Source organism: Pleurodeles waltl, chromosome 7 (genome assembly GCF_031143425.1).
Source record: "Pleurodeles waltl isolate 20211129_DDA chromosome 7, aPleWal1.hap1.20221129, whole genome shotgun sequence".
NCBI classification, from domain to species: Eukaryota; Metazoa; Chordata; class Amphibia; order Caudata; family Salamandridae; genus Pleurodeles; species Pleurodeles waltl.
The window spans coordinates 1160974840-1160995658 of NC_090446.1; the positions used below are offsets into that span (position 1 = coordinate 1160974840).

The 20819-nt window shown below is 45.0% G+C and overlaps 1 protein-coding gene across 12 annotated transcripts in view; it reads right to left on the reverse strand.

Annotated features, from left to right (window-relative positions):
- The window catches only part of TNRC6C (trinucleotide repeat containing adaptor 6C), a 700889-nt gene that overhangs the window by 244321 nt on the left and 435749 nt on the right, over nt 1-20819 (reverse strand). For all 12 annotated transcript variants that reach the window (XM_069200257.1, XM_069200259.1, XM_069200258.1 and 9 more), the window contains one exon: nt 8820-9048. In XM_069200257.1, coding sequence (XP_069056358.1) covers nt 8820-9048 — 229 coding nt within the window. The remainder of the gene's footprint in view (nt 1-8819; nt 9049-20819) is intronic.

A 20819-nucleotide genomic window follows, 5' to 3' on the forward strand; every position in this document is an offset into this window, starting at 1 on the left:
CATTAATTTGCGGTATTTTATTATTATTTTTGTTCCACAATGGATGTCTCACGTCAAGCCGAATGTTGATGGCACTACTGAACGCCTAGCTGTGTCATGAATGCATGATACAGTACTTTGGAGTATCTTTGTTAGAGGAACTAAACAACAACTGGTCTTTGCTTTCAAAACCAGTATGGTTCTACTGCGTGCAGCCTGTGATCCACTGTCATTGGCGCCTTTTGAGAGGGCACAGGATGTTTGTCTTGCCCAGCAATTGGTACTATCTACAGACATGGTTCTTGTGATGTCCCCGATGAGAGTCAATTTCTGTAGTTGTTCTATGTGACTACAGTTGCTTCAAGATGCCTTTTATGAGCCATCCTACATGGAGAGGGACGTCACCGCTCCAAGTATGTTTTTATCTGGCTGAAATACTGCAGGCATTGCGCAGGATGCTACTTCCTCAGTGGATGCTGAGGCTTCAGATCACATCTCTCTTCAATTTGCTCATTGAGGCTTTGATGGTTCTGTCATCTGGAAATGCAGGATCCTCCTTAGACTCCCCTCCTACTGATGTTTTGGATGTCGTCATGGCTACCTCCGATGACTTACATTTGGCCATTTTTATGCAAATTGACTATTTTTAACTGTTTGCTCTGCCTGTTGGTGTGAATATTTTATTGCCCTCAGGATTTTCGGCATTCTTATTGCATCAGTTAAAAGGGTTTTTTAGCATCTGTGTTCTATAATTGGCAAGGGGAGGGTGGTGGAGAACCTCTACAATCTGGGCTGGTCACTGTGGTTTTAGCTTCATTTTAGTTTTCATATCTTAGCTTTTTTTAGTAAAGCTGCTTTTAGCAATCATTTTTTTTTCATATTTTCTGGCTTTTATTCAAGTAAAGTGAGGAACAAGCCGCTTGTTTAGTTCGCCTTTGCACACTATATAATGTAAAAGACTAGAAGAACACTGTACATGATATGCTGGTTTGTGTTGTCCGTTCAGGAGACAGCTTCTACTACCTGGACATAGCATTGCATGGGAACTGTACTTCAAATACAGGGAGTGCAGAATTATTAGGCAAGTTGTATTTTTGAGGATTACTTTTATTATTGAACAACAACCATGTTCTCAATGAACCCAAAAAACTCATTAATATCAAAGCTGAATATTTTTGGAAGTAGTTTTTAGTTTGTTTTTAGTTTTAGCTATGTTAGGGGGATATCTGTGTGTGCAGGTGACTATTACTGTGCATAATTATTAGGCAACTTAACAAAAAAAAAATATATACCCATTTCAATTATTTATTATTACCAGTATAACATCTCAACATTCACAAATATACATTTCTGACATTCAAAAACAAAACAAAAACAAATCAGTGACCAATATAGCCACCTTTCTTTGCAAGGACACTCAAAAGCCTGCCTTCCATGGATTCTGTCAGTGTTTTGATCTGTTCACCATCAACATTGCGTGCAGCAGCAACCACAGCCTCCCAGACACTGTTCAGAGAGGTGTACTGTTTTCCCTCCTTGTAAATCTCACATTTGATGATGGACCACAGGTTCTCAATGGGGTTCAGATCAGGTGAACAAGGAGGCCATGTCATTAGATTTCCTTCTTTTATACCCTTTCTTGCCAGCCATGCTGTGGAGTACTTGGACGCGTGTGATGGAGCATTGTCCTGCATGAAAATCATGTTTTTCTTGAAGGATGCAGACTTCTTCCTGTACCACTGCTTGAAGAAGGTGTCTTCCAGGAACTGGCAGTAGGACTGGGAGTTGAGCTTGACTCCATCCTCAACCCGAAAAGGCCCCACAAGCTCATCTTTGATGATACCAGCCCAAACCAGTACTCCACCTCCACCTTGCTGGCGTCTGAGTCGGACTGGAGCTCTCTGCCCTTTACCAATCCAGCCACGGGCCCATCCATCTGGCCCATCAAGACTCACTCTCATTTCATCAGTCCATAAAACCTTAGAAAAATCAGTCTTGAGATATTTATTGGCCCAGTCTTGACGTTTCAGCTTGTGTGTCTTGTTCAGTGGTGGTCGTCTTTCAGCCTTTCTTACCTTGGCCATGTCTCTGAGTATTGCACACCTTGTGCTTTTGGGCACTCCAGTGATGTTGCAGCTCTGAAATATGGCCAAACTGGTGGCAAGTGGCATCGTGGCAGCTGCACGCTTGACTTTTCACAGTTCATGGGCAGTTATTTTGCGCCTTGGTTTTTCCACACGCTTCTTGCGACCCTGTTGACTATTTTGAATGAAACGCTTGATTGTTCGATGATCACGCTTCAGAAGCTTTGCAATTTTAAGAGTGCTGCATCCCTCTGCAAGATATCTCACTATTTTTGACTTTTCTGAGCCTGTCAAGTCCTTCTTTTGACCCATTTTGCCAAAGGAAAGGAAGTTGCCTAATAATTATGCACACCTGATATAGGGTGTTGATGTCATTAGACCACACCCCTTCTCATTACAGAGATGCACATCACCTAATATGCTTAATTGGTAGTAGGCTTTCGAGCCTATACAGCTTGGAGTAAGACAACATGCATAAAGAGGATGATGTGGTCAAAATACTCATTTGCCTAATAATTCTGCACTCCCTGTACAGTATGGTTTATTATATAAATGATGTGCTGAACCAGAGGAGCCAGTGGGCATTCTGGCCACGACTATCCTGGGACGCACACTGTGTGACATGCAGCCCTGCTGTCACTGTTCTCTTAGCTTCCTGAGAGGATTGACATCTACACCGCAGGCTGATTCCTTACTCTATTCTCAGGTATAGGGGTGGGGCTAATCTCTTAGATCAGGTCAGGCAGAAGGGTACAACCGATATGCTCTCAGCATAGACGTAGGGTTAGGTAGGAACCTCTAGTACATCTAGAACTACAAACATCACGGTTGGATTGTTTATCCTCTTTGCCTTGTTCATAACACTGATTACTTTGCTTTGTTTCATCTGCTTAATTATCCCAGTTAGCTCTATATGCACGATTGTGATTGTTTCAATAAATGCACTGAAAACTTATCTTGCATTTCGTTGTCTTGCCTTGGCATGTATGAGTAACAGAACTTAAAGGGGTAAGATCTGTTTCCACAGCTTTCCTGGGGAGTTCGAGTGTCATGTTCAGGTTGTCACCTTTTACCCAGGTGGGTTTGGAGGTGTGGGTGAGGCACTCTGAGCTAGCCAGGAGTTAGGCTGGCAGTTACTGGCTATGTGGATAGACCTAGTCTTGCACACTTTGGATTCTGCTGTCCTAAATACGCAGTCCCATTACCAAAGTAGAAACCGCTTAACAGGCCTGTTTACAGAAAGGGAATTCATGGAAGCATATAGTAAATACGTTTAGGCAACAGGAGGGACATACTGAACCGGGGGAGCCTAAACAAAATAAAGGCAGCAGATAGTAAGCCAGAAGATGTGAATAACAAACCACAAAGCCAAAGGTAATCAACGTGCAGAATGCATTCCACCGTCAACTTTCGGAAAGTCCCCAAGATGCAGTTAGCAAACCAGGCAGCTGATCCGTCTGGTAGGCTGCAACTTAATAAAAAGCAATGGAGATAAAGATGATCACTGTGGGCCCCCACACCACGAGAGGACTGCCCAATACTGATGCACAATGAGAAACATTACCTGAGACAATCTAACATCTCTGATCATGCCATAAGCCTCCGTAGTTTGATCTTTGAAACTATATTGATGGGTCAAAAGCAGTTGACATGACAGACAATATTAGTGCCCTGACAAGGCCTCCAGTGATTTCCATTTTACCCTTATCAAGAACAAATACGTTTGCGTCAATATGACAGGAAGGTCTAAAACTTGTTTGTTACCCATCTAAGATGTTGATTGCCTCCACAAACGTTTGTAGTTGTTCGATCGCCACTTGCTCCAGCGATTTAGCTACTGATTAGACATCAGCCCAAACTGAGAAAGGTCACATAGGTTAGCTCTTGGTACTTTTAAGTGAGGAAACCACAAATGTTTCCTACCTTTATTTATTTATTTATTTTTTTAACACTCCTGCTGTTCATGAATTTCTTTACTATGTTTCCCAAACGACCTGCAACTGATGCGTCAGACGTGTGTGTTTTTACATGTATGCGTGCAGAACTCTCCTGATCATATACCAGTGCCTGGTCCACAATGCAACCCGCTTTCCGCAGTGATCCATACGAGACTGGTAAGAGGTAGTCTGAATGCCTGCTTTCTCTTGTGCTTGTTGTGTGGGAAGGGACACTGTCTTGTACCGATTTCGTCTATCAGAGGGGCATACAGGAATTTGCAGGGGTGCTGTGGCAGTGAGTATGCTTATGGCGGGACTTTAAAGGCTTGTGGTTGAATCTACGCACACACCCCATCATTAGTGTCTCATTTAGAATTCATGGATGAAGTACGCCAGAAACGAAAAAGTGCACAGCCTTTTCAGTGAAGATGACAACACTGTTGAGTGATAGTGCTGATAAAACAAGCGGTGCAGGAGAAACAGGCAAAACCTGAAAACAATTCCTCTTTCAGACTGAAAGGTTGCTGCGCAAGGAGATTAACAGGAAGTGGGAGATCACCTCATTAGACAATTACACTGAGGTTGGAAGGGTCCCTCATGGGTTACAGAATCAAGCCATTTTACCAGAACCCTCATCCAAAACTCAGCTGATGGACGCAACTTGCAGAAATTTGTTGGAGTGCGCTGACAAAATATGCCAAGATTGAATTAGAACAGACCAGCAAGGAAATTACACAACTGATACAATTGATAAATCAACAGTCTGAACAGGAAGACATTTCGTAAATTTGTTGTAACAATGGAGGCTAGGCTAGGCTAACTAAGTATGAAGAGGAAATGAAAATGGAAAACAAAAAGGCAGAAGTTCCTTCGAGACAAGCAGGGCTATTCAAGTGGGCAAATTCTGACCTTTGGACGCAAGTTCGATGAAGCAGTGAGGCAATTAAAATAAATGGGTGCTTTGAGACAAAAGGAATTGGCAATTTCAGATTCGGGCTCAGAAAATTATTCTGAGCTACAGGAGCAGCCCTCCACATCTATCAAGGACATTACAGCACTGCCAGCTCTAGACAAGTGCCATTTTACAGTACAACAGGAGCCCATGAGAAAAGCTACCATGGGAAAAACCCTGAAGAGAAGGGAGGAAAGGACAAGACATTGTTGCCACAAGGGAGACAAACACGACCAGCGAAGAAAGAGTAATGGGTGAGAACCTCCTAACTATTGTGAATTTGTCTACACATGAACTGAGTAGGACTGAGCAGTCCCTTTTGGAACTTGGCTTATCTTTTTGCCCTGTGTCTAATATGGACTACTCTAGGATACACATTTATATCTTTTTGTTTATTAGAAAATTAAAACTTATGAAAAATGGATACCTCTCAGACACTCCACACATGATCCCACATATGATAATTAGTGGTTACGAAGTATTAAGGGGTTGGCTACGCTGAGGGAACTGGGGAGTGGGCAGGTTGATTGGGCCAGAGAGAGGGATCTTCTGGTGTCTTTAAATCTTGAGTTGGACAGAACTAAACCTAATCATTTTAAACCCAAATCTAGGTGTAACCCAATCACACCACACAACAATATCGATTTCTTCCATGAGTGATAAGAGATCTCTTGAGGTTTTGGACAGACAGCAAGAACCATCATGCTGAAAATCTCACAAGAGAACAGAGAGTGGCATTAGATACTTTAGCCAAGGATCCCAATTTGGTTATCAAGCCATCTTATAAGGGCGGTAATGTGGTCCTAAGGGACATTAACAAGTATTTACAAGAGGCAAAAAGACAGATCGCCATGTCAGGGAACTATGGGTTAACCAGCCTCAATGCATATACGCAGACCATTCTTAAGTATCATTCTATGTTGAGTCAGTGGCTGGAAAGGGGTCTTTTGAGCTCAAATGAATTTCAATTCCTGTATGTACATAAGCCCCCTGTTTTTTTTACATGCTACCTAAAATTCACAAGCACATGGAAAACCTTCCAGGCAGGTATATATATTTTCAGCTAATGGCAGTCTCTTGGATCCAGCATATATTTATTTGAATTATGACCTACTGTCATATGTACTAAGTTGAACATGTTATTACAGGGACAGTACTGTCAACAAAATCAGTGACATACCATGGAGTCCAAATTATTTGTTTACCACCAGTGATGTGGTGTCTTTGTATACATGTATTGATAACACTCAGGGAATACAGGCATTTTTTCCAGTGACAGGGCTATCCATATGTACGACTACTGCATGATGTTGCTGGAAATGTTGAAATGTTAAAATGTTGCCTTGAGAATACATTTTTTTTCTCTTTAATGTGAATTGGTATAGACAGGTGACTGGCACTGTAATGGGCAGTTGCTTTGCTCCAAGTTTTGCAGGAATATTCTTGGGATGGGTGGAAGAGAGGCATGTATTCACAGAAGAATATGAAATATGGACTAAACACATAGTATTATGGACGGGGTACATAGATGATGTTTGGCATCTGGGATGATTCTCGAGGTTCTCTACAGAATTTTCTCAAACACATTTCCAATAATAATTTGAATTTGGCATTTACACACAAAATTGATGACTGGACAATGGATTTCTTGGATATCGGTGTTCTATTCATCAATGGGGCCATCCACACCCCTTTTCCGAAAGGACACTGCTGGTAACAGCATTTACATGGTCATAGCCATCACCCCAATAATTTGAAATGGAGTATCCCTTTTGGTGTGTTTTTGAGTGCAAAGAGGAATTGTAAAACACCAGTCGCGTACGAGAAAGAAGAGGAGGATGATTAGTAGATTTAAGACAAAAGGATATCCTTTACAAGTTCTCAGAACAGTTAGTCAAAAGGCGGGTGATCCTGTCTAGGGATAGTCTATTGGTCAAGGGACCCAGAATAGGTCTGAAACTCCAGAAAAAACAAGATATCACCACATACAGCTATGAGTCAGGCAAAATCAAGAGAATGCTTTGAAAACATTGGCATTTAGTTCAAGCAGATCCAGTGATAGGTCATGAGGTGTCTTTACACCCTTTGGTAACATACAGGAAATATGTCTATCAAGGATATTCTTGTCCATAGCTATCTCAACACACAAAGATCAAGGCGGTTGGCTTACGAAACAGAAAGGTTTTTTCAAATGTAGAAACTGCAAGGTAGGTAAGAGCAGCAAGGACAGGAAGACTTTTACATTACCCATAGACAGGACACAACAGTTTACAAAATGTAATACCTGTAGCAGTGACTACAGTGTTTGTGTGTTAATCTGTCCATGTGAATTCCAGTATGCAGGGAGTGCTATTTTCCCTGCCAAGAAAAGGATCTTAGAACATCTAAGGGCGACCCAACTTTGTGATCTGAACTATCCCATGGACAGACACTGGGCCAGGGAACATGCTGTAAATTCAGACATTTTACAATTCTTTGGTGTTGACAGGGTGATCCTAACAGCGATCAGTTGTGAGCGGGAGAAGTGACTGCGACTCTTGGAATCTAAAAATATCTTTCGGCTGGGGAGCAAGTCTCCATGGGGATTGAATCAGGATGAGGAGCTTGCTCTACATACTTAATGAGGAATAAAGCAGTGACATCTGTATCCTTAAAACACCATGTTTTTTGTGGTATTTGTTACTGATTTTATAACTTTCTCCTTTGTGTTTTTGTCCCCTTTGCATCCACCATGTAGATCATTTTGTGGATTCTATGTGACAAGGGTGCTGCACACAATGTTTTCATATGTGCACTATATAGGGAGAGGGAATTTTTGATGTTGATTTATTCTGATTTTCTGTATTAAATTTTGTTTGTAAGGGGGTCTTCTGGGTTATGGGGGAGAGAGACATGGTCTGTTGATTGGCCACTAGGGCAGTTATCTTTGTTATCCATTTATTGGGTTTGAATATTACGGTGTTGGTTTGAAGACCTGTCTATACACGTGGTTCAGTTTTGATTTGGCCGCTGGGCCCACTGTTTTTCTTTCAATCTAATCCGGGGACCAAGGCATGGTTTGGCCTGTATGTATTTTGCGGCTGTAATGAGGATGCTTGAATCCTTTTGAATGACATTTTGAACGTTGTTCATCTGAAATATTTGAACATGTGTATTTTAATACTTGTATATTAACATAATATGTGGATCTATTAATTTTATTAGTTTCATAAACTTAACCACCTTGAAATCTTGACCTGTCAGCAGAGCATCTCTCTTTGCTACCATAAGGATGAAAAAAAAAAAAAAGATTCATTGGGCAGGATAGGGATTCTTTGGTGCACAATTTTAAAGAGACATAAATTGTCTGGGACACAGATAGCATATTACTGTTTTCTAAGTGAGACTATCTCCTTACAGCAAAAAGCTCCAAATATACTTGCTGGCCAGGCCTCCGTAACTTTCAATTTGATCTGCTCAGTTACTGCTAATGCACTTTGGCATTGATTTGCCTAAAGATTCTAAGGGGCGCACAACAAATAGAACTCAGATTTATGCTTGCTTACATAGGAATTACATCTTAAATACAATTAGCAAGCGGCGGTGCCTAGGAACAGCTTTTACTGTGTCATGATCACACCACACATTAGCATTTCCCTTGCTCAAATGCACATAAATAACACCACTAATCACCAATAAAATCATGAATAAGAAAGTACTTTCAAAATATCTCAGGAATAAATCACAAGAAGTGAAAGGTGTTGGGACAGAGGAAACATAAATGGCAGATAGCAATAGGAGTGAAGAGTATGGCAGACATTATTGTTCAGCATTTAAGGGTTTATGCAATCCAACCAGCTCTTGTGTTGCAGACAAAAAAAACCTTACCAATGGGATAGGAAGTGTAGGTATTTTGTGAAGACTGCTGCTCTTTGGTCTGCAGGTCAGAGAGGCTGTGCGCCTGGGTGTGAGGAGAGAAATCTGTGGCTGATTTTCCCACAAAGGGGTGCATGGAAGGATGAGTAGGGGGCGGCTGCTGCTTCATCAGCAGGGCCTGGGCCAGCTGACGCTGGTGCTGCTGAATCTGTTGCTGCATGTTATTGATTGTACGTGCAACCTGGTGACAGGAAAGAAAATTAGAAAAAAGGTAAATTCACAAATAATGGAGACTAGTAAAGTAAAACTATAAAGTTGCACACATTACTGCAATAACATCCTTCATGTGTAAAAAATCATGAGCCTTAAACATTCAATTATTTTAAAAAACATTACATTTAGGATACCATTGTCAAAGGATGATCATGTACTTGACAATATCATAAAATATAGATAAAAAGAAAAGAGCAATGGACTGGCAAAAAAAAAAAATCATGTTAGCAATGAACTAGTTCAGCTGAAGTAGGTCTCGTATAGCGACAAGCTGGTCTGTCTTGCTGATTTTTTTTTTTTTATAATCCTTTTTCCTTGGGCTTTGCTATCTGCTGCTTGTCACTTTCGGGTTTCCATGCTGGGATTTTGTTTATAGTGCTAATATTCGGTTTTAAAATGTTTAAAGGCTGATAAACATATCTATGCTGGTTGTCACAAAACAAGAGAAATAACCTTATACAGTATTTTGTCAGGAAGGGTATCCACTGGGTCAAATGCTGTAGAATCCACCTCCAATTTTACAGAGGATCCAGGAAACATGTACATTTTACAGAACTACTGTGTCAACAAATTAAATGTTACTTTTAAGATGACATTAAATACTTGACCCATAGGCATACCACTTTCTAGAATCTTTATGTTTTGCAGAACCTAGTGATAGGACTAAAAACTACATTGCAAATTTGTTAATAAACCTGTTTACACGTCAGTAGCAATGTGTGTTTTATACAGCAACTCTACTCCGTGGCACAGATCCCTCATCACTTCCTTCTCAAAAGAGACACTAATATTGTAATGGGTCTGATAACTGACAGCTGGGTAAAGGCCTGAACATGGTCGGGAAAAGACTGTGGCTTTCGACTGCAAGTAAATAAGTCAAATGAATAGTAAATTTATCCTGCTCCTGCAAAAACACTCTTCCCGATTTACAACCTCAAAGTATACTTCACAGCAAGAGAAAAGTAGAAAGGAAGCAGAAAGGCAGCATAAAGCACAATATTTAAGCAGACCTCTTGTCTGATTTCCATATCATTTCTTAAGGGGACGTATCAGTCTAGTATTTGCAGAACCTTAGACTACATATGATGGATGAGGGTCCCATCTAGCCATCACATGAATCTGTTTAAGAACTGGCTTTGTTACCACTGAAGTGAGGATGCCCATGTCCTATCTCAAGTTGGTCACAACACAATTTGCTCTAACAGATTACTCCAGCAAGCAAGAGCACGTCAAGGAAGGGATTCATGAAATATTTTAAACAACTCCGCTCCACAACGTAATAAAGACAAATTCATTGGCCTCTAAATTGATACAAACCTTAGAGTTAGGACCCATGTCATCCACCTGACAATAAATGACTATGCTCAATAGAGTGTAGCAATTCCAGCCAGAGGTTGACCTCAGAACAGTGATTCAGACCTCAAAATCCTTCTGTTGAGTGTTCCCAAAACCCATTTTAGACCATAGAGATGTGTTTTCATGCAGACATTCCCCTCATCAAAGGCCTTATGCAATGTAACAGGACAACTCCAACTTGACTGACACCCCGTGCAAAGCACCCAGTCTTCAAAACATGCTGCATCATTTAACAGGTAAAGATTCCACCCCGCCAAGAACAGCATCCAAGATGAAAATGTTCAGACTGCTTCGCAAGACAGGCAGCACCCACACCACCGTACTGCAATCCAGGTAGTGGAGGAAGGAAAAGACCAGGTGCTGGGCCTTCTGCAGTACTAAGATGATATGTAATTTCATCCCTGTTTAGATCCATTCATTAGTCATCATCACTCTTCCACTTTAGAAAAAAGCTAAAGAAATAGTAGTTCACTTTAGCCCTATATCTGCATCGTAGTGATCTGAATTAAAGTCATACATCTTAGAATAATTCCCCACAGGGAACATGGAACACTTTAATTTGAAATATAAATTACTTCTGAGAGTGAAAATTAATTATGTTAAATACAGTCAAACAACCCACAGCCTCACAGGGGACTCCTATTGATGCTGGTTTGATTCGGCCACAAAAGTGGGGCAGTGTTTTCTCATCAGAACAAGCAGGATATCACGGACAGGTAGGAACTGGATGGATTCCTGATGATTCTGGAAGTTTCCATCACTGAAAAGTAAGAAAAATGTGTGATTTTGGCCAGAGTTTAAGGTTTGCAGAGCAAAGGACAAAACCATTGTGATCCATGGAAGTCACCCCACCCTGGATGTCTGTGTGATTGGTAGGTTTCCATGGGTAGTGGCCAAGCATGGCCCCCAAATACCACAACTAACCTATTGCCTGATCTCTCCAAGCAGTGCTTTAGGACATTTTGTGTGGCCTACCCTCACAAGTAGGGTACTGTTATTGTGAGATACGTGGAAACTCACAAGTGATAGGAAGGTTGTGTGTGCTGGCAGATTCTAGAAGATTGCCACAAATGTGGAGAATGTGTGTTCTTGATCAAGGTTTGAAGTTTGTAAGGGCTTTTGGGTAATAATACCTGGGCAGAGCCACACAAGTCACCACACCCTGACGTGCCCTAGGGGTCTAGTTTTAAAAAAAATGCACAGGTTTGCGAAGTTTCCTTAGCTGCCGGATGGGCTAGGGCCCAAAATCCACTACTATCCACATTATGAAAAAAGGAGATGTGACAACCTAGAAACCCTGCATACCCCCTGAAATCAGAAAGGTCTAGCAGACGTCAGGGTATATTGTTTTTGTAAATCAACCATCATGACAAGAAGTTACAGATGAAAATGTCACAAACAGCTGTCTTTTTGCTCCTCTTTATATTGAATATTTTTTTTTTTTTACTTCAAAAGTTAGTTTCTTTGGAAATCCTTGAGAGCCACACAAATAACCATTTACTGAATTCAGAATTTTGTCTAACTTTCAGAAATCTATTGCTTTCCAGGATCACCTGTGCGTTTCACACTTGTTTCCCACGATAAGCTGGAAGTAGGTTGGAAGCACAACAATTAGGAAAATGGACTAGCTCCTTGAGAAGTGCCAAAACTATGGTGAATTGGTTTTTGGATTCAGCTATGCAGGAGCATCAAAGCTGGGAAGATGGTGAAAGACAGTAAACCTTTTGTTGAAGCCATTTTTAGGCAACAAAACACTTTTTTGAGCAGCACTTTTTTCCTATTTTTCCCCCCAAAATCTCCCAATTTTGGCTATATTGTGCCCAGTTCCTTTGTCCTCTCCAGGGGAGTCTAGGATCCCTTGGTACCTTTAGAGTCCCCATGATGTTGGGGGGGGCATACATTTGGCACGGATACCTTATGTGAGAAAACACAATTTAGAGGCCTAAGCACAAAGTACTCCAAACAGTGGGAAAAAAAAGGGCTCAGCACTGGGGGGGGGAAAAAACGCAGCAGTTAGGGGGGCGTTAAAGGAACTGTTGGTTTTCCAGTGTCTGTAGATAGCAGCCTATCTCGCTGCACTGCCCTCCTTTCCTCACACTTTTCCTCCAAAACATTTTGTGACTGTCACTTTTATGCATTGAAACTCAATTTAAAAAATGGTTTCTTTACAAAAACAACATAAATCAAAAATATCTAATATAGCCTGCCACAGAAAGTCAAACTGTGATTTGTTTATAAAAATTGGGTCGGATAACACAACATGTATGACTATTAATAAAGACCCCCCTGGAAGAGTATGCAGGTTCTGTTCAGACAGCAAAAAAATATTGACGCTGTGCAAAAATTAAATGAGGAAGAGTGGTAGTGGCAAGAAAATACTATACTATTTGTTATGGAGGCATCCTGAGAACTAGTGGTTTATGCTGTAGTATTGTATAAAACCTGCAGCTGATTTGTTCACTTAATGTAAAGACAATCAGGAATGCTGTTTAAGAAGGAAGCTTAAATGTATCACAGGCAGTTGACTTGAAGGATATGATTGTAAAAAAATAAATTATGGATTAAATTCCACTTGTCAGTAGACATTCTTACTGGAGGGAACAAATTTAACATGTTAAGATGTGAGTTGGGGGCGTGGCCTGACCGGCGCTCACGGCGGATGCAAAATAATCTCGCTCCGTCATGGCCCAGCTTTTATCCTCCATAAGCAGCCCTGAGAGGGGTCGGTGATAGCCCACAGCATTGAGGGAGCTCAGGATACGCCTGCGGAGGCATTTTAGCTGCCCGGAGTGGTGCCGGAGAGTTGCGGAGGAGCCCGGAGTGCGAGGGGAGGACAGGGCCGGTGCTGTGGCATACGTCGGGCCCGCGGAATGGTGTACCTGGGCCACGGCAGATTGCTGCAGCCTCAGGACTGGAGCATCTGGGGACTCTTGGAGCTGCAACGGTGGTGTCATCGCTGGGCTGCCCGAGGGTGCACCTGGACATACGCATATCGGCGGGGCCAGAGGAGCCGTCCATTGCTGGCATAGGAGATGGCGGGAGGGCAGCTGCAGTGAGCGCCAAGGGGCCCCCACGGTGCAATTGGAAAGCCCCCGCCGAGCAGCGGTGAGGGTGCGAGATACAGTACACTGCTGAAGGTGTGGGGCGGCTTAGAACAAGAGGAGGCTGCCCCGCGGGATGCGGATTGAAACGTGCACCTGCCGCACTTGTCCCAGGGGAGCTGGGATTGGTCGTGACCGGCGAGGCGCTTTATGGGACTTGGAGCCTGGACAAGGATCCGCCCGGGAGGCGCTGCCTGAGGCCTAAGGCTGTTGAATTCTTGGCAGCTGTGCCCTGATGGGGTAAACCGACATCTATCCTAGTGGGGACCTGCCCACTGAAATAGAGGCCCCCCCTTTGGCCGTGCCAGCCCGGGGGAGCGGCTTGGTGACCCGGTGAGAAATTGCTATGGCTGCTGCGGATCACCTGTTGGGGGAGCGCTCAGCCTGACTGCATGTCTACTAAACAACGTACAAAGGGAAAGTCACTCACAGGGGAAAAGCCGGGACGGCGATCAAACCCAGACAGACATGGCCGCACCGGCTCTGCCCTCCTTGCAGGACACATTGAACAAGACCTTAGGCGCTACTGAAGAGTCTAAAACTACACTCCAGTGAGAAATAGGCCAGGTATCGGTGGAGCTAGGCCTGTCGCAAGCGGATCATTAGAATCTTGCTGATAGAGTTCGCTGTGCTGAGAACACTTACGGATCTGGCCCCGGCGCAACAGGAGATTCATGCCACGGTAGTGCAACTAATGGACCATGTTCAGCGGCTAGAACGCCGGGCTGAAGACGCGGAGGGCCGAAACCGGAATAACAATGTATGCATAATTGGGCTGCCTGAAGGAGCTGAGGGGACTGATGCGGTGACCTTTCTTGAAAAATGGCTGTGGCAGGAGGTGCTTACCCCTTATTTTTTTGCCTTGGAGAGGGCCCACCGGGTACCTTCGAAACCAGTTGCGGTGGGACGACCCCCACGAACTGTGGTGGCTAAACTACTCCACTATAGAGACAGAGACATCCTGCTGCAGCGAGCCAGGGAGGCTGGGCCCTTCCGAGTGAACAATGGAACAGTGACCCTCTTCCCAGACTTCACTTGCGGAGGTGCAGTTCAAGCGCGCTTCCTATGCAGAGGTAAAGAGGGCTATGAGGGAAGCAGGCATCCAATACTCGCTCCTATTCCTGGCTAGGCTGAGAGTGATTCTGGAGGGCCACACAACTTTCCTTCAAACACCAGAGGAGGCTTGGGAGTGGCTGGAGACGCACACGGCGAACGGCAACCCCGGTGCTCAGTTGGGGTAATCATTCCGGCAAGATCACAGGAGAGTGAGGAGGAAGCGGAACAGATCCCACCCAAGAACGAGGCCAATGCCAGCACAGAAGGAACTGGACAGACAGGCTGCATTGGAGGCGGCAGCTTCACTGCAATGGGCGACCTCAGCTGATAAGGCTAGCGGAGGGCAATCAGATCACCGATCCCAATCCATGGATTCAGACTCCCATCATTCTGATGCGGCGCCGCAGGTGACTCCCTGAATGGCAGATGATCTGTGCTGACAATTACTGAAGGTTGCCAGCTCCTCACCCGGGGCTTATGTTTGACTATGGGCCCACTGCGGCCACAGTCCCCAGCTCAGATTCTCGATCACTGTTCACTGAATGGCGAGAACTTCATATGACTCATTGTTATTGCCATGTTTGCTTTGTTTCTACTGGACAACCGCCTGTTGCAGTATTGCCCTGGGAAGCGGGAGTTAGGGTTTACGGTTTCCTTATCTTAGAATGCGTAGGAGCTTCGTTATCTCAGACCTAACCTTTGCAGTGGTTCGTGTGGGACAAGGGGGGGTGAGATGAGAAAGGTTTGTCATTGGGGGATGTGGCCGCCCTCTCCTGAACTGGTTTACACCCAGCGATGGACTACAAGCTGATAACATGGAACATCCGGGGGTTGGGGGTCACCTATTAAACGCCACAAGTTCCTGGCATACCTAAAGAGACGGGGGGTGCATAATGCACTGCTCCAGGAGACGCATCTCACCACTGGGGAAACAGACAAATTAAGGTGCAGATGGAGGGGGCAGCTATTCGCCACCACGTACTCAGCGTTTGCAAGAGGCACTCTGATCTGGGTGAGGGCTGGAGTTCCATTCGAGCCCCTATCTATGGACTCAGACCCCCAACGGCAGATATGTTCTGGTGGAGGGCAGACTGAAGGGTAGACTTATGGTGCTAAGCTGTGTGTATGCACCCAACCAGGAACAGACCCCCTTTTGGCAGACCCTCTCCGGGCGCTTGGTCAGATCCTTGAGTGGGCACTTTTTGATTGGGGGTGACACACTGCGTACTAGACACCGAACTGGACCGTTCCCTCCCACCCATGCCTGGGGCGATGACGCAAAAGATGGTGAAATATCTTATTGACTGGTTGACGTACTGGGGGTTAGAGGATGTCTGGCGGGTGCAACATCCATGGGATAGGGATTACTCCTTTTACTCTGGACTACACCTGCTACACACAGGAATAGATCGAGTGCTGTGCACTGGTTCTATCACCCACGATATTGTAGGCTCTGAATACTTGGGCCGTACTTTATCTGACCACAGCCCATTGCTTATCACTTGGCGGAATGTGGTGGGGGAGCGCCTACCCTGTTATGGAGGCTGCAGACAAGGGCCCTGGAGGACCCGGTGTACAGGGAGGGACTCCGATTGCACCGCTTGGAGCATATCAGTATCAACAGAGGCTCAACTGCATCACGTTGTGTGGAGTGGGAGACTTTGAAGGTGGTGATGCATGGTCACTGCCTGGGACAATCAGTAGGGGTTAGACGTGCCCTGATGCGTGAAGTAAATCAACTGGAAAAGGAACTGATAGGGAGGTGGAACAGGGACCAGATTGGACCACGAAGTGTAGACTCCACCAAACAGGGGAATTGTTTAATCGAACGTTGGAACGGCTGCGTTGCCAGCATATGATGGCCATACAAGAAGAAGAGGGCAAATTGGGCAGGCTGTTAGCCTGGTTGGTGCGAACAGAGGGGAGTATGGGGGGTGGAGTACCCTGATCACAAGTGTAAGGGGGTGCGGAGGGGAAGCACGTTTATGGTACGTCTGAGATAACGGACGCCTTTAAAACCTGCTATACATCCCTCTATAGCCAACCTGAGGGGGTGCTGCTGCAATCCTTGGACCACTACTTACGGTCCCTACCGCTGGTCACACTGCAACCGGAGGATCGGAATCCCCTGGGGGGGGCGGCAGCTCATCCTGGAGGAGGTGATACTCGCTATAACACAGTTAGCTGCGGGCAAGGCACCAGGCCCCGATGGACTCCCTATGGAGTTCTACAAGACATATGTAGATCTTATGGCTCCTGCTTTAGTTGATCTTTACTCCGAGGCTTATGATGCATGTATCTTACCTTAGACTATGCGGGAAGCACCTAAGACCAAGTCACGAGAAGCATCAGTGACCGATTTCAGGCCCTTATCCATGCTGAACTGCGACTTCAAAATCCTTAGTAAAGCCCTAGCTAATTGACTCCTGCTCCATGTTCCTCACCTCATTCATGAGGACCAGAATGGTTTTATACCCGAGCGTAATACCTCTCTGAACCTGAGAAGGCTTTATACACTTCTACACCTACCACATGGGCAGAGACACTGTCGCCGTGCTCTTATCAGTGGACCTCGAGAAAGCATTCGATTCAGTACAGTGGGATTTTCTGAGAGCAGTGATGGCCCGAATGGGGTTGTGCGAGAACTGGATTTGAGCTCTTGTACTGTTTCCCAATGCTGAAGGTACGGGTGGGCGGGGTGATATCGACCACTTATCCAATATTTCGGGGTACCAGACAGGGTTGCCCTCTCTCGCCTCTATTGTTTGCCCTGGCCATTGAGCCTCTTCCGAATGGAGGGGCGCAGTTCCGAATGGAGGGGTGCGGTCGGGGTGCCATGGGGTCGCGAGGAACATCACTCTACGCGGATGACCTGTTGATCTATCTACGGGATGGCGTGTCGGGAAGTCCTTGGGCTTTCACTTTACTTGAGCAATTTGGTAGCTCGTCTGGTCTCTGGGTGAATAGGAGAAAGACATACGTTTTCCCAATGACTGAGGGCACGGAACGTCCCTCCTCCTGTCCAGTTGATATTCCTTGGGCTCCTCGTACCTTTAAATATGTGGGCATACAGGTCTTCCGCGACCTGCGTGACCTCCGTGATGGGAATCTTGGCGCAGCAATCAGATTCCTACAATTGTGTGTGGCGTTTTGGCGCTCCTTAAATCTTTCAATGATGGCCCGCGTGGCGTTGTCCAAAATGATTATGTTACCCCGCCTACTATACTACTTTACCAACCTCCCAGTGACTATACCGGAGGCTGTGTTTAGGGATCTAAACATGGTCCTTAGGGTTCTTATGTGGGATGGGGGTCGCCAGCGGACGTCCCTCTACACCTTCCGCCGGCCCACGCTAGAGGGCGGACCGGCGGTTCCAGACTTTGAGCTGTATTATTTGTCATGTCATCTCCAGTGGGTGGCTAGATGGCTGTCGGGGAGGCAACAGCTTGACCTGACCGCACCCAGTGGAGTGATTCACCCGGATCTCCTTCTGGCCGGCGCCAGGTGTGTCTTGCCTAAGCAGACTATTTTTCTGCAGGTGGCCCTCTCCTGTTGGAGACAATGTCTGAAGGGCACAGGAACGATGGTGGCCTATTCCGCTGGGATACCACTGACAGGAATACTGCTGGGGACTCCGGGACGCACCCTGATGCAGGGGCGACTGAGGACCTGATGCCGGGTGGGAGTGCAGACCTTGGGAGATCTCTTCAGCGAGGGGATCCTGCACTCCTCTGCGGAGCTTGTAGAGGAGGAGGGGATCCCAAAGGGGTAGTTTCTGATGTATAGGACACTGGTTTTGGCTGTGATGAGACTATGGCCTACCAGAAACACATACTATACTGCACCTTTTAGGGACAGCCAGGGAGGACTCACACTTGATCACCAGACTGTATGGGGCTCTCACTGCAGCTACTTTGCTTTCTTTGCAAAGTGGAAGGAGACAGTGGGCAAAGCCCTGACAGACATGGAATGGCAAAAAGTGTTAGTGTACCCCTGGAGTGTTTCCAGAAATACACGCTTTCAATACATCCAGTGTAATTTTGTACACAGAACGTACCTCACTCCGCATAGGCTCAGAGTAATATATGGTGGGGAGCCCAGAGGTTGTCCTAGATGCGAAGCCGCAGACCCGGATTTCCATCATATGGTTTGGGGGTGTCCTGACATACAAAGAGGCTGGAAAGGAGTGCTTGAGGACCTGGGGGGAACCCTTGACACACAAACGAGCTTAGACCCCTACCTGTGCCTGCTGGGTTTGCATGCAAGGCCAAGCTCCAAGAGGGTGGGCAGTAGATTCATGGACCTCGCTCTGGTTTTGATCCGGCGACAGATTGCCATGGACTGGAAATCTCCATTGGGCCCACAGTTAGCGGACTGGAGGCGAGATGTGTCGTGTGGGCTGAAGCCAAATTACAGGCGATGCGTAGGGAAGAGGATCGGGGAGTTAGGACTTGACCCTTGGCACCACTTTGGAATAAGATATTGGAAGATTGGGAGGCTTTCAGGCGGGAGCCGGGGGGGCGCGTGAGACTAGGGAAGACAAGGTGCCCCTGGAAGGTGGGCGAGGTGATGCTTAGGGGGAGGGTGGCGAAGCAGGAGAACACAGATGGCCATAGTGCACACCCGCGGAGGCCTTATTATGCTTCTACATGAGAGGGAGGCATGGGGCAGACTGCACCGAGTTATTGTAAGTGACCTGTTTTTTTGTTTTTTTTTTTTTTTTTTTTGTGACTTGCTTTGGGGCTGGCAGAGTGCAACCAGGATTAGATTATACCACTTCATTAGGACGGGGGATGGGAGGGTGCCAAACTTGACTCTCCCGGATAGATAACCTACTTATGCATGTATAACTTACCCCCACCGAGCCACTGTCTATTAATCCAGCGCACGATTTAGATGTTTGTTTTATTGTTTTTTTATATTTTTGTTATTGACCTAGTTAAAGGTTTATATGGTACTGTTTGAGACTATGTGGAAACCAACAGACAGCACTATAGATAGACCAATGGAATCGAACAGGGCTTGGCTAGTGTACAGTACATATTGCTGGACTGTATAAAGTCCGTGAGGGGGGGAACGGCTATGTTACTGTCTATCATCCATTAATATTATAATGTGTAAATACGGACCTCCGCCCTGTGTTGAGGGGCCCCACTCATGTACCAACTGTTCTTCAATCACAGAAATACCAATAAACAAAGTTTAAAGAAAAAAAAAAAAAAAATATGGGAGTTAAATGCTTGGTTGGCGTCTCAAAAAAACTCTTTAAAAATATTTCAGTAGGATCTGATGTAGATCTTAAAAGGATCCACTAGTTGTCTTGAGTGGCAGGTACCCAGAGAATGAATACATCCACAAACCAACTTTTGAGCTGTCATCCAATGGCAAAATCTTAACCACCTGCTTTTGTATGCAAAGTGAAACTAAGCTGTGGATTTCTAGAAAGCCAGCAGGTCATTTAATCTATCAAAGGAGACTTCAATTGTTTCATTTAGGCACACGGCACATCTTATTTGCTTCTGGACACTCCTGGCTCTCAAGATGAAGTTGAGGACTACTTGACTGGTTCCCCCTCATTGGGGGAACGAGGTTGGGTGACGAAGAGGTGCACATCCTGGTAATCACCCACTCCTGCATTTCAAATGACAGACAGCATCTGAGACCTTTAGCCCAAAATTCTTAACAGGGCCACTAACTTCACTGGAAATAAAGCACAATGTGTTAATGTGCTGGCCTATGTTTCCACTTCGGTGTGATAGTTTGGTGTGTCAATAAGCCTTATACTTTTTTTGGAACAATACTAAGCCTTATTAGCCTATGCCATAAATTCACTGGGAGCCTAGTGGCACTTTCCAGCAGGGCTGCTATACTTTTAATTGGGTACTACAAGCACCTGAAATTGAGGTTGTAGCTATTAATGCAACAGTACTAACGTAACTAAGCAGGTGAAAACACAATTTTAATTAAATAATAGTGGTGCTTCTCAGTAGGACCTTAATGTAGTTTTATATGTGCTATTCTTACAGCAAAAACCTCCTTAGCATCCAGTCTGATGGTGGCCTGGGTGTGACGAGAGCCACCAGAAATGGTGAGCTTGTCTGCATTTAAGTGGGGCTGCCAATCAGAATGTCTTTATGAATGATGCTGATGGTTTTAAACATTGGATTTTGGACACAACAACAGGTTTTAAAGTTCATATATATTTCAATGTGAGTTGAGGAGTGAG